General features: G+C 40.6%; 1 protein-coding gene across 1 annotated transcript in view; it reads right to left on the bottom strand.

The window, feature by feature from the left end:
- cntnap5a (contactin associated protein family member 5a) overlaps positions 1-14660 on the bottom strand; it is a 190231-nt gene that overhangs the window by 30113 nt on the left and 145458 nt on the right. Inside the window, exons 11-14 of the mRNA XM_063005402.1 lie at positions 12645-12751; positions 10140-10259; positions 9707-9907; positions 569-725 (exon numbers count right to left, since the gene is read on the bottom strand). Of these exons, the coding sequence (XP_062861472.1) occupies positions 569-725; positions 9707-9907; positions 10140-10259; positions 12645-12751 (585 nt within the window). The remainder of the gene's footprint in view (positions 1-568; positions 726-9706; positions 9908-10139; positions 10260-12644; positions 12752-14660) is intronic.

Raw genomic sequence — 14660 nt, 5'->3', positions numbered from 1 at the left:
TGGTTGGTGGACTATTCTCAGTCCAGCAGTAACAGTGAGGTGTTTAAAAACTCCATCCGCATTGCTGTGTCTTATCCACTCATATCAGCACAACACACACTAACATACCACCACCATGTCAGTGTCACTGCAGTGCTGAGAATGATCCACCAGCCAAATATTACCTACTCTGTAGTGGTCATGTGGGGGGTCCTGACCATTGAAGAACAGCATGAAAGGGGGCTAACAAAGCATGCAGTGAAACAGACAGACTACAGTCAGTAATTGTAAAACTACAAAGTTCTTCTTTATGATAAGTGGAGCTGATAAAATGGACAGTGAGTGTAGAAACTCACTGATCAGTGTAAATATAGTATACTAAAGTGAATCTAAATCCACTGTACATGCGTTTTACATGCTTAATGCCAGGGCTTTATGATGTAGCCAAGTGTAAATATTAGCAAAGACGGATTATTTATGCTCATTTTGTGTTGTTCAAAGAACTGCACACCTGCCAGCCAATCAGAAATGAGTATTTGTTCATAGCAACCACTGCATTTGCACACATTGAAGTTGCCTTTGCTATTACCATGAGTCTCGGTCGGCATCGCAGTTACAGAAGTAGTTCATGTCGATGCAGTTCTCCTCCAGACTGCAGGCACACTGCTGAACGCCGGGTAGAAAACCACCCCAATAGGTCCTCCTCTCACCCCCGCGCTCCAGCCACCAGGACAGAGGTGCACCATCTGTATCGTCAAAAACACAAAAGCATTTTGATTCATAACACGTGTTGACACCGCTTCTAATTCTAGGTGTGTAGATGTTATAGCCATGGCCTCAATACAATCAATTATACAATATATTGCCAAAAGTGTTTGGACACCAGACCATAAGCACAGTATGTGTGATCTTTTCAGCTATAACAACAACCACTCTGCCAAAAAAGCTTCTCACCAGACTATGAAGTACACCACTTACCATATAGAAGCACTTTGTAGTTCTACAATAACTGACTGTAGTCCATCTGTTTCTCTACATGCTTTTTAGCCTGCTTTCACCCTGTTCTTTAATGGTCAGGACCCCCACAGGACCACCACAGTGCAGGTATTATTTAGGTGTGGATCATTCTCAGCACTGCAGTGACACTGACATGGTGGTGGCGTGTTAGTGTGTGTTGTGCTGGTATGAGTGGATCAGACACAGCAGCGCTGATTGAATTTTTAAACATCTCACTGTCACTGCTGGACTGAGAATAGTCCACCAACCAAAATATATCCAGCCAACAGCACCCCGTGGGCAGCGTCCTGTGACCACTGATGAAGGTCTAGAAGATGACCAACTCAAACAGCAGCTATAGATGAGCGATCGTCCAACTAGATAGGAGTGTCTAATAGAGTGGACAGTGAGTGGACACGGTATTTAAAAACTCCAGCAGCGCTGCTGTGTCTGATCCACTCATACCAGCGCAACACACACTAACACACCACCACCATGTCAGTGTCACTGCAGTGCTGAGAATCATCCACCACTTAAATAATACCTGCTCTGTGGTGGTCCTGTGGGGGTCCTGACCATTGAAGAACAGCATGAAAGGGGGCTAACAAAGCATTCAGAGAAACAGATGGACTACAGTTAGTAATTGTAGAACTACAAAGTGCTTCTATATGGTAAGTGTAGCTGATAAAATGGACAGCAAGTCTAGAAACAAGGAGGTGGTTTTAATGTTATGGCTGATCAGTGTATATTCATTTATACAAATGAATTATTTCACCTGTTAGCAATTATTGTGGCTGAAACATACATCTATAACATTAGAAGGAGTTAATACAGTTTGGGAATGATTCTAGAACAACAGTATCCTGGACAGAGCCCTCCCCTCAATCCCACTGGACACCGACTGGGCACAAAATCCAATATTAATGCCCATGGTTTTGGAAAATTAAGCCAGCCTACTCTGAGACTGGGATGTAAGTGATTGAATCTGATCTCAGCCCATATTTTTCTGTACCACTGCCTATAAACAGTACGATTTTACACATTAATAAAGTATTCCTCCACATCTTCATTTTTTTTATCTTTAATTAATGTTCTGCTTCCCTCTCAGCTAAACTCTAAATTATTTAATTGTGCATTTGGGACACAGACTGCGCAAGATTCGACGCATGATGAATATTTTAGCACGTAGGGATAAACAGTACTATTTATTTAATACTTCTTTAAATTGAGTTACTCTAAAATATATTCTATAAAAAATAGCAAAATAGAACGACGCAAATGAAAGTTTTACATGTAGCTCTAAATATGATAAATGCAGTGTATTTAAGGGTAAAATTAGCACTCTGCAGACATTCAGCGGCCAGCAAGACGTGATTGATATCTGTAATGATGGGGTAATTTAAAACACCAAATCGAAAATGTTTAATAAAGTGCTGTAATCATGACATGCTCCGATAAATCTTTGGCTTAGGCTTCATTATTGTCCAATGGAATTTCCTCTGGGCAGTAATTATTGGATGTCTGGGACTTTGCCAGATTAAAAATCAAAGAGGGATGGAGCCTATAAATATTATTGAACAGAGAAGCACAGGAGTGTTTTTTTTTTATCTGCATGACTGCAGATGAAGAGTTTTATCCATTTGCATTTCTGTTTTTTTCTTGGTGAAATGAAAAATAGTCTTAAGCAAACAGATTAAATTAGCTGCATTTGGAAATTGGATGAGAATTATAATAGGATTGGAAATTGTTTTTCTGTTATAGGGTAACACATTTGGCTAACACTTCATTTTAGTGGTGTTAAACCTAATAATAATAATTATAATAATAATAATAATAATAATAACAATTATAATACAATAATGATATAATAATATGATGATATATTAATAATAATAATAATAATAATAATAATAATACAATAATGATATAATAATATGATATAATAATAATAATAATAATAATAATAATAATAATAATGTTTAATTAAATAGTTTTTTTTCCTCCCTCAAATCACTGCTCAGTTGTATTAGATAGAGCTTTTAATTGGTTGGAATTAAAGCCTACAAATACACCAGACCTTCGTGGATTGGAATCCCACCTTGCTCTGCTGCCAGAAGGCTGGTGCCTACATAAAAAATGATTAGCTACAGTCATTGGGTTGGAGTCCTCATAACTGATGCAATTAAGACCTCTGGTGGCTGATCAATGCCGTTTGTACAGAGACAAGGGATAGTAGGGACTAGTGTGTGACTCCATATGTGAGACTGAGCTCCATATGAATTTGCCTTGTGTAGTGAAAAGATGCAGTCAGAGGGGGCGTGTGTTAGTCAAAGCTCTCCTTGATCAGGAGTGGAGGTCAGCATCAGTAGAGGAAGGAAAATGCAATCAGGTAATTGGACATAACTAAATTGGGAGGAAAAAAATCAAATAAAAAATAGTTCATTAATTGTGATTAACCTTCTTGTTCAACATCAGCGCCTGACCTCACAAATGCTGTTTTGACAGGGGGGGGACATTATTTTAATGCCTTGTCTTGTAGTATAGTGTGTCCAACAAGCTTATTTTTAGTTGTCCACATACTTTTAGTTGACATTGAAAGAGCTGACAATTCTCCACAGCTAAAATGCTTAGCTTCTTGCTTTCTACACCAAAATGGATTAGCTTCTTCCATCCAGTGGTTACACAGTTTTCGCAAAGAGACCTAAACTGTAGTAGCTTGCCAGAGCTTAGAGAATGGAATCAAAATTCAAAAGGAGTATAGAAAGCAGGTACCAGGTACAATAACGTGTCAGAAAAAAAATACCAGCACAAAATGAAGCCAATGTTTTGTTTCTCAGACCTAATGAGTATCAGAGAATGATAAATGGAGAGACGCTTTGTGTGGTGTCACAGAACAAAGGCTAATTATGTTTTCTTTCAAGTCTAGTGAACTGGAATACAACAAAAAGAGATTTTTTTTTAATGGTTGCAAAATCAAAGTCTTATTATCTGCTGTGGCATGATACTGCCTCTGAGGAGCCGAGCTACATCCTGTTTTAAATAATGGAAATGGTATGTCTGATTCTCTTCTTGTGCTGTCTTAGATAAGAAAAATAAATAAAGAAATCTGCTTTTTTATGTTTAGCTCAGAGAGCTTGCAAAGGACTTTGTTTAAAGATCAATATGGATTATGAATGCTCAAGAGAAATATCAACCGGTAACCATATTATAGAAATAAATTTCAAATATTTAATACCATAAAAATAATTGTTTTTATTAAATATGTTTTTCAGCTTCATTAGCTTAGAGCAAAGAGCAAAAGTGCTTCGAAGTTTTTGTAGCAATAAAGTCTGTTTAATTAAAATCCATTTTTTAAATGCTTTTATCTAGTCCACCACCATGGAGACCCAAGTCAAGTCCCAGCGGCACCACCAGCCTGGTCGGGCTTCTACTGACAAACTTGCCCGTGTCTGAGGGAATAAAGGCTGAATAAAACCTAATTAGAATAAAATAGAATAGAAAGCCTTCATCTGTCATATATACATATACAGGTGTACAGTACAACGAAATTCTTTCTTCGCATATTCCAGCTTGTTTGGAAGCTGGGGTCAGAGCATAGGGTCAGCCATTGTACGGCACCTCTGGAGCAGAGAGCGTTAAGAGCCTTGCTCAAGGGCCCAACAGTGGCTGCATGGCAGAGCTGGGACTCAAACTCTCAACCTTTTGTTTGTGATTAATGTGTGGCTTGCTTGTCTGGTGTTACTGCCCTTTATTATTTATCCCTATAAATTCTGTTCTCCTTTTCTGTCAGAAAGAAAAGACCTTAACCTGTACTTGTTTTTTATTGGCTTACACTCTTAAGTTCCATAAAGCTGAAGGCTACAGTTGAACACTAAAGGTGAAATCATTGATTATTATGAGGGTTCTTCAAAAAGTTTCCTCACCCTTTTTATCGCTGTTTATTAAGAATTTAAAAAACAAATGACATCAGTTTTCTACATCATCACCTTACGATGCGTTTTTTTTCCAGCATCGTACCAACTTTTTAATGCCATCAGCAAAAAATGTTTTTGGTTGAGCGTGTAGCCACTGATGCACCGCTACTTTCACATCATCACATGAAAATCTTCTTCCCCTTAAAGCTTCTTTGAGCGTCCAAAAAGGTGGAAATCAGACGGCGCTAAATCCAGACTATAGGCTCTTTTTAGTCTCTCAGACATGACCAATTACTACTCCTTCCGCCCTCACTGTTTCCAATAAAATATAAAAGTGTAGAAACTTTTTGAAGATCCCTCATAAAACTTTGTTACCAGAAGCTATTTTGTATGCTTTATTTGTTTCTTTATTTATTTATTGATAAACAGTGAACATTCTACATTCAGACTATTAAAGTTGGAGCAAGTTCTTTGGAATTAAAGATAGTAACAATCAGATTCGAGTCCCCACCCTGCACTGGAATGGTTATAACATATTTATTATGTTCATTTCTGTTTAGCTTAATGCAGAAATATTACCCTTGTGATGTTTTACTTTTTTATTGCTGACTTGCACATGCAGTAATAGAAATGTGTAGTGTTTGAGTTGTGCTTACAATAATAATAGCAATAGTAAAACTTTTTATTCATTCATTCATTAATACTCCCGATTCAGGGTCGCGGTGGGTACAAATCACTAGGAAACACCCTGGACAGGTTGCCAGTCCATCACAGAGCAAACACCGTCTCACACACACACACACACACACACACACACACACACACACACACACACATATCTAGGGGCAATTGTGTGTCTCCAATTAACCTGACTGCATGTCTTTGGACTATGGGAGGAAACTGGAGCACCTGGAGGAAACCCACGCTGACTATGCAAACTCCACAAAGAAAGGACCCAGACCGCTCCATCTGGGAATCGAACCCAGGACCTTCTTGCTATGAAGTGACAGTGCTACCCACCGAGCCAAGCTTGTATGCTTATATACGCTGATCATCCATAACATTAAAACCACCTCCTTGTTTCTACACACACTGTCCATTTTATCAGCTCCACTTACCATATAGAAGCACTTTGTAGCTCTACAATTACTGACTGGACTGTAGTCCATCTGTTTCTCTGTATGCTTTGTTAGCCCCCTTTCATGCTGTTCTTCAATGGTCAGGACTCTCTCAGGACCACCACAGAGCAGGTGTTATTTGGCTGGTGGATCATTCTTAGCACTGAGGTGACACTGACATGGTGGTGGTGTGTTAGTGTGTGTTGTGCTGGTATGAGTGGATAAGACACTGATGAAGCGCTGATGAAGTTTTTAACACCTCACTGTCACTGCTGGACTGAGAATAGTCCACCAACCAAAACCCTGTGGGCAGCGTCCTGTGTCCACTGATTAAGGTCTAGAAGATGACCAACTCAAACAGCAGCAATAGATGAGCGATCGTCTCTGACTTTACATCTACAAGGTGGACCAACTGGTGGACCACAGTATTTAAAAACTCCAGCAGCACTGCTGTGTCTGATCCACTCATACCAGCACAACACACACTAATACACCACCACCATGTCATTGTCACTGCAGTGCTAAGAATGATTGACCACCTAAATACTACCTGGTCTGTGGTGGTCCTGTGGGGATCCTGACCATTGAAGAACAGGGTGAAAGCAGGTTTAAAAAGTATGTCGAGAAACAGATGAACTACAGTCAGTAATTGTAGAACTACAAAGTGCTTCTATATGGTAAGTGGAGCTGATAAAATGACAGTGAGTGTATAAACAAGGAGGTGGTTTTAATGTTATGGCTGATCAGTGTATGTAAGCAATTATTATAATAAAATTATTGCCTTTATTGTAAGAATAAATAAAATATCCACATGGTGGGGTCACTTGCCAAAAAAAGGCTTAGAAACCTGCAGTACTACACGGTTCCATTGGTTTGTATTATGCTTAATTATATAGGTTAATGTTTTGGTTGCTTTCAAATAATAATAAAGTAATATAATTTCTTTCTGGCTAAAAGTTAATGTAGGTGCATTACCTTGTTGGATCAGCATTATTGTATTCAATTACTAGCAGCATTTGCACATTATAAAAGAGTTCTTAAAATCTTAATTGGGTCTGTGGACTACAGAAGTGCACAGTCTGCTTTAATAACATCTCATTGAAAGGAAACATCAGAAAGATCGATATAAAATGATTAAGTAAGTATTCTTTTGAACACTCTCCAAGGGTAAGGATAATCCCTACTGTACAATCATTCTGGATATTTTTCTTGGCAAGAGCTGAGCAGAGTGATTAAATGATGTGAAAATTATAAACAATTAAAAAATAAAGGTTACACAGTGAAGTTGGATTCAGCAGTTAGGATTTTAAATGGTATACTTAAAGCAAAACTATAGTACATTATCCAATTACCCGATTGCGTTACGGTTCCTCTCTACTGATGTTGACCTCCACTCTGACTGAGAAGAGCGGTGACTAACACACACCCCCTCTGACACATGTGCAGCAGCCAACTGCATCTTTTTTTTAGAAGAATGCCTTTGTCATATATACAGTGTATCACAAAAGTGAGTACACCCCTCACATTTCTGCAAATATTTCATTATATCTTTTCATGGGACAACACTATAGAACTAAAACTTGGATATAACTTAGAGTAGTCAGTGTACAACTTGTATAGCAGTGTAGATTTACTGTCTTCTGAAAATAACTCAACACACAGCCATTAATGTCTAAATGGCTGGCAACATAAGTGAGTACACCCCACAGTGAACATGTCCAAATTGTGCCCAAAGTGTCAATATTTTGTGTGACCACCATTATTATCCAGCACTGCCTTAACCCTCCTGGGCATGGAATTCACCAGAGCTGCACAGGTTGCTACTGGAATCCTCTTCCACTCCTCCATGATGACATCACGGAGCTGGTGGATGTTAGACACCTTGAACTCCTCCACCTTCCACTTGAGGATGCGCCACAGGTGCTCAATTGGGTTTAGTCCATCACCTTCACCTTCAGCTTCCTCAGCAAGGCAGTTGTCATCTTGGAGGTGGTGTTTGGGGTCGTTATCCTGTTGGAAAACTGCCATGAGGCCCAGTTTTCGAAGGGAGGGGATCATGCTCTGTTTCAGAATGTCATAGTACATGTTGGAATTCATGTTTCCCTCAATGAACTGCAGCTCCCCAGTGCCAGCAACACTCATGCAGCCCAAGACCATGATGCTACCACCACCATGCTTGACTGTAGGCAAGATACAGTTGTCCTGGTACTTCTCACCAGGGCGCTGCAACACATGCTGGACACCATCTGAGCCAAACAAGTTTATCTTGGTCTCGTCAGACCACAGGGCATTCCAGTAATCCATGTTCTTGGACTGCTTGTCTTCAGCAAACTGTTTGCGGGCTTTCTTGTGCGTCAGCTTCCTTCTGGGATGACGACCATGCAGACCGAGTTGATGCAGTGTGCGGTGTATGGTCTGAGCACTGACAGGCTGACCTCCCACGTCTTCAACCTCTGCAGCAATGCTGGCAGCACTCATGTGTCTATTTTTTAAAGCCAACCTCTGGATATGACGCCGAACACGTGGACTCAACTTCTTTGGTCGACCCTGGCGAAGCCTGTTCCGAGTGGAACCTGTCCTGGAAAACCGCTGTATGACCTTGGCCACCATGCTGTAGCTCAGTTTCAGGGTGTTAGCAATCTTCTTATAGCCCAGGCCATCTTTGTGGAGAGCAACAATTCTATTTCTCACATCCTCAGAGAGTTCTTTGCCATGAGGTGCCATGTTGAATATCCAGTGGCCAGTATGAGAGAATTGTACCCAAAACACCAAATTTAACAGCCCTGCTCCCCATTTACACCTGGGACCTTGACACATGACACCAGGGAGGGACAACGACACATTTGGGCACAATTTGGACATGTTCACTGTGGGGTGTACTCACTTATGTTGCCAGCTATTTAGACATTAATGGCTGTGTGTTGAGTTATTTTCAGAAGACAGTAAATCTACACTGCTATACAAGCTGTACACTGACTACTCTAAGTTATATCCAAGTTTCATGTCTATAGTGTTGTCCCATGAAAAGATATAATGAAATATTTGCAGAAATGTGAGGGGTGTACTCACTTTTGTGATACACTGTACATATACAGGTGTACAGTACAACACATATCCCAGCTTGTTTTGGAAGCGGGGTCAGAGCGCAAGGTCAGCCATTGTACACCACCCCTGGCGCAGAGAGGGTTAAGTGCCATGCTCAAGGGCCCAACAGTAACTGCATGGCAGAGCTGGGATTCAAACTCTCAACTTTTAAGTTGCTAGCCCAAAGCTCTACCCACTAGGCTACCACTGTCCCATCTTTTAACCTTCACGAGGCGAGTTAATATGCGGATCATCCTTGTGTATGGAGAGTCACATCCTGATCACATTATCCCCCGTCTCTGTGTAGGTGCCATCAATCAGCCAGCATAGGTTGTAATTGCATCAGTTATGAGGAATCCCCTCCGACACCCCTTTGAGCAACAGCTCGTGTGGTTGCCCAGCTTGCCAGCAGAGCTGAGTTTTGAACCGACAAGTTCGTGTTTTACCACTGCGCCACGTGAGCACTGTTAATTTTTAAATTAATTATAATAAAGACAAATGAGGGCATTACACTGGCAAAAGAGCTCACAGGACATGGTCTTCAATCAAAGATAGCATTGATTTATAAGCTCGATAAATAAGTTCGATTTATAAACTTCGCACCCTTAGACTCACCCCATGTATTGAAGAGTCGGGACCTCTTGCACTTGTAGGTAACTGACTGTTGACAGTACTCCGACTGGGACACGATGGCTTTGAGTTGTTCAGGTGAGGCGCCGTAGTCAAAATTTGCTTTGAAGGGTTTGCTGGGTGAAGATCCTTGAACTCTCACTGGATCCGTGCTGTTGTGGTGAACCACGGTCCACACTTTGTCCTCTGAAAAAAAAAAGACAAATCCAGGGTTCCACTATGTCATACCACACTAGCCAACCAGTCTTATGCAAATGGTCACAGTCAAGCTTTATTGTATATATATTTTTGTTTACACCTCTTGGCATAAAAAGGGTGTCCATTTACATTTGAGCATATGTAGTATAATCTTGTATGTAATAACCGTACACAGTAGTTCAGCTCTGATGTTTAACATGTCCCATGGTGAACAGCTTACCTGTTATATTGCAGTACACTTGAACCGGACCCAGAGGGCCACTCCCATCCGGATCGATAGAGAAGTAGCCTGAGGTGCTTCCTGCCAGCCTGTAGGCTTCACATGAGGATTCAAAGACAGCTAAAGAGTGAAGAAAAAAACAGGGGGGCTGGTTGGTTGAGAATTCAACAAAGCATCCAAGACATTTCAGGTTAAGAACAAAGAAGTTGTGGAGTCTTGAATTCATGTTGGAGCATTTTGTTATGGGCTGGATAAAAGGTCAGAGCTGTCTCTCTGAGCCGACATTCTGTTTGTGCTTTTTATTTTATTATTTATTTTTAAATTATTTTTATATTTGTTTGCCTACAGAGAAAAAGATTGATATGATCTTTCCTAGAACTTGCTGTCACTTTATTTTCTAAACACCTAGATTTTTGTTACTTATAGTTATTATTATTATTATTGCCATATTATTATCATTATTTTGAAGATTTGTACTGTATGTATATGTATGTAAGCATATACTATAATGTATTATAACATCCCCCTTTTGCTGCCAAAACAGCCCTGACCCATCAAGGAATGGACTCCACTAGACCCCTGAAGGTGTGCTGTGCTATCTGACACCAAGATGTTAGCAGCAGATCCTTTAACTCCTGCAAGTTGTGAGGTGGGGCCTCCATGAATCGGACTTGTTTGTCCAGCACATCCCACAGATGCTAGATTGGATTAAGATCTGGGGAATTTGGAGGTCAAGTCAACACCTCAAACCCGTTATTGTGCTCCTCAAACCATTCCTGAAGCATTTTTGCTTTGTGGCAGGGCGCATTATCATGCTGAAAGAGGCCACAGCTATCAGGGAATACCGATTCCATGAGAGAGTGTACATGGTCTGCAACAACGCTTAGGTAGAAGGTACGTGTCAAAGTAACATCCATATGGATGGCGGGACCCAAGGTTTCCCAGCAGAACATTGCCCAAAGCATCACACTGCCTCCGCCGGCTTGCCTTCCCATAGTGCATCCTTGTGCCATGAGTTCCCCAGGTAAGCGACACACACACACCTGGCCACCCGGTGATGTAAAAGAAAACGTTATTAATCAGACCAGGCCACCTTCTTCCATTGCTCTATGGTCCAGTTCTGATGTTCACGTGCCCACTGTTGGCGCTTCCGATGTTGGACAGGGGTCAGCATGGGCACCCTGACTGGTCTGCGGCTATGCAGCCCCATACACAACAAACTGCGATGCACTGTGTATTCTGACACCTTTCTATCAGAACCAGCATTAACTTCTTCAGCAATCTGAGCTACAGTAGCTCGTCTGTTGGATCGGACCACACGGGCCAGCCTTCACTCCCCACGTGCATCAATGAGCCTTGGCACCCATGACCCTGTCGCTGGTTTACCACTGTTCCTTCCTTGGACCACTTTTAAAAGATACTGACCACTGCAGACCAGGAACACCCCACAAGAGCTGCAGTTTTGGAGATGCTCTGACCCAGTCGTCTAGCCATCACAATTTGTCAAACTCGCTCAAATCCTTACGCTTGCCCATTTTTCCTGCTTCTAACACATCAACTTGGAGGATAAAATGTTCACTTGCTGCCTAATATATCCCACCCACTAACAGGTGCCGTGATGAAGAGATAATCAGTGTTATTCACTTCACCTTTTAGTGGTCATAATGTTATGCCTCGTTGGTGTATAGGATATGCATACAAGTATAACAATACATACAAATATGCAGCAATAAATGTAATAATAATAATAACAATAAATACAACAATAATAGCAATACTATACATTATATCTGTCTGTCTGTCTGTCTGTCTGTCTGTCTGTCTACACACAGTAGCTTAGCAATGTATTTTTTTGCAATAAAAAAAAATTACCTTGTACATTTTCTACATTTACATGTCATGTACTTGGCTCTGGAGTCTTTTTGAAAATCCAGGTCACTCATGATCATGAAATGACTGCAAATGAGAAAGATTGTATATAATAAATTGTGATCAAAAGCAGGAAGCTTTTACAGCACAGTCCTGTCATCAGTCCTGTACTAAATTGGTACATTTTTTTACGGCGGCAGTGGATCTGTAGTGGATCTCTAGTCTTGCATGGCCAGCAACCTTTTCCCTGATTAAAGTGTGTGTGTTGTGCTGGTATGAGTGGATCAGACACGGCAGTGCTGCTGGAGTTTTTTTAAATACAGTGTCCACTCACTGTCCACTCTATTAGACATTCCTACCTAGTTGGTCAACCTTGTAGATGTAAAGTCAGAGACGATCGCTGATCTATTGCTGCTGTTTGAGCTGTCATATTCTAGACCTTCATCAGTGGTCACAAGACGCTGCCCACGGGGCACTGTTGGCTGGATATATTTGGTTGGTGGACTATTCTCATTCCAACAGTGATGACCAATTCATCTGACTTTAGTCTTGTCCAATTCGGCATCCACATCATTCATGTTAACAGGCGTTCATAACTGACATTTGTAATTGCATCGATACTTGAGGTACACCTACAGTTATGACACGTGGCCCCACTGTATCCCGTCTCCGTGCAGTCGCAGTAAAACTCGGACCACATCTGAGAGCAGCGGCCGCCGTTTTCACAGAAATTCGGCAGACACCTGAAAAAGAAAAATGGACGACGTCAGACACACAACGCAGCAGATAAAGCTGTTAAACAAAATGCTCAGCGGGAGAGAAGTTATGATGGCTCATCACGCAGACCACTTTGGATGTAATGCAAGCATTATTTACCTGTGAAATCTAATCTCCATTGCAATAAAACAGTTCGAGGAAGAAAACAGCATCTCTGTTTGCTCATGTCTTTCTGCCTTGAAAATTCCAAAAGCCGATTTAGAGACTGAGTGAAGATGGCAGCATTCAATGATATCTGCTTCCCTGTAAATGACTGCATTAAAAGTGGCCTTGTTCTGAAAGACTGAGATAGTTCCAAGTCATCTATTAAATGGCTTGATGATCATTTAAGTCGTTCACTTGTTGACATTGTAGAGGTCTTGAATAAATCTTAAAATCAAGATTTTGATCGTTTATGATAATAAAACTGACATTAAAATACATTTAAACCAACTAATGGATGTTTATGGAAACATACAACAGTCATATATGGTCTAGGGAAGATTTTCTGATTTTACAGGTGTTCAGTTGAAGTTGGCAAACACTCTTAGGGTGCATTCACATGAGAAGCGGCAGCTTTTGCGCCAGCTGTGTTATTGTTTCCTATGAAGTGTGGTGGTGCCCCAAACAGAATTGCCGTGGTGCTCAGAGTTCACCTGGTTGCCACTGACCTTTCCAAAGTGCATCCAATGAGACAAACTGTTTGATATGACATAATAAAAGCAACTCAGGTAGTACGAACAACTCGACATAAACAAAACGTGACTTATTGTACCAAAACAACAAACAAAGAATTTCATTAGTGAAGAGAACTTATAAGCAGTAATAATTAAGAGAGGTTTAGTGTTCCTGTGTCGTTCTATAAATGCATTAAACCACATTGGGTTTTTTTTTAATGATAAGCGACTCTTTGAAAAGCTGATTCTCACAATTTCTCAGCACCCCGAGCTATAACACAAGTTTAAAAGTGAAACAGTGAGGAAAATCCAGCTAAACACAGATACATGTGAACACTTTCAGAGTGGATTTGACGGGTATTCCACACAAATGCAGATTCGTCTCATTTTCTCACTATGATAATGTGCTGAACGAAGTGGCAGCTTGTGTGCAGCCTTAGAGAGCTCTGCTTCAATTCAGCTTTAGTGGGTTGGGTACTAATGTTGGGTACTGTAACCTGGCTTGCAGTTGGCTTTTCCATTTATTCCAAAGAAGTTCAGTTGCTTGAGGTCAGGGGTCTTTTAGGCCAAGGTTGTTCCACACCAAAGCATTCTTTATTGCACCTCGCAGGAAAGAGTCTTTCCCAAACGGCTGAGATAAAAGCAGAAAGTAGTGCTTCTCTAGATTGTCAAAATTATCAGAAACTGACCACCAAACTTCATTTGCTTTTCCAAGCATAGATCTGATCATGATAAAGACTTGGGCTTTGTACTACTCTATCAAACCCTTGCCATTGTCTACTTTAACCCTAGCAAGCCATTGAAAACCAATTGATGATTCTTCTAATTACTGTTGCTAAGCTGATGTTGCTTCTTAAGACACTCAGAGACTAAATGTAATCAGATACAGATATTACATTTATTATCCATCTATTTAACTTTAATTTATATCCTTACTCACCTTGTTTAATTAGATTTAAATTAGAATTTACCAATTTAGATTTTTTTCTCCTGATTAAAGTGTGTACCTGAACGTTTTATTCTGTACATTGGGACTTCAGGCTAGTGTCAACAAGACAACTGCTTCTACAGGCAGTTTGGAACTCTATAGTAAATGATGGAACAAGGGATAGGTGACAGGCTTTAGCCTTTAATGCTTGATGCAGTTCACACTGGCAACTATTTTTTGACTCTTTGCCCCCTAGCAGGCACAATTGGCAGTGCCTGCAGCAGGCAAAAT

The sequence above is a fragment of the Trichomycterus rosablanca genome, chromosome 12, assembly GCF_030014385.1.
Source record: "Trichomycterus rosablanca isolate fTriRos1 chromosome 12, fTriRos1.hap1, whole genome shotgun sequence".
Lineage (NCBI taxonomy): Eukaryota > Metazoa > Chordata > Actinopteri > Siluriformes > Trichomycteridae > Trichomycterus > Trichomycterus rosablanca.
Note: the sequence above shows the minus strand (reverse complement) of the source record. Positions and strands in the feature narration are given on the sequence as shown.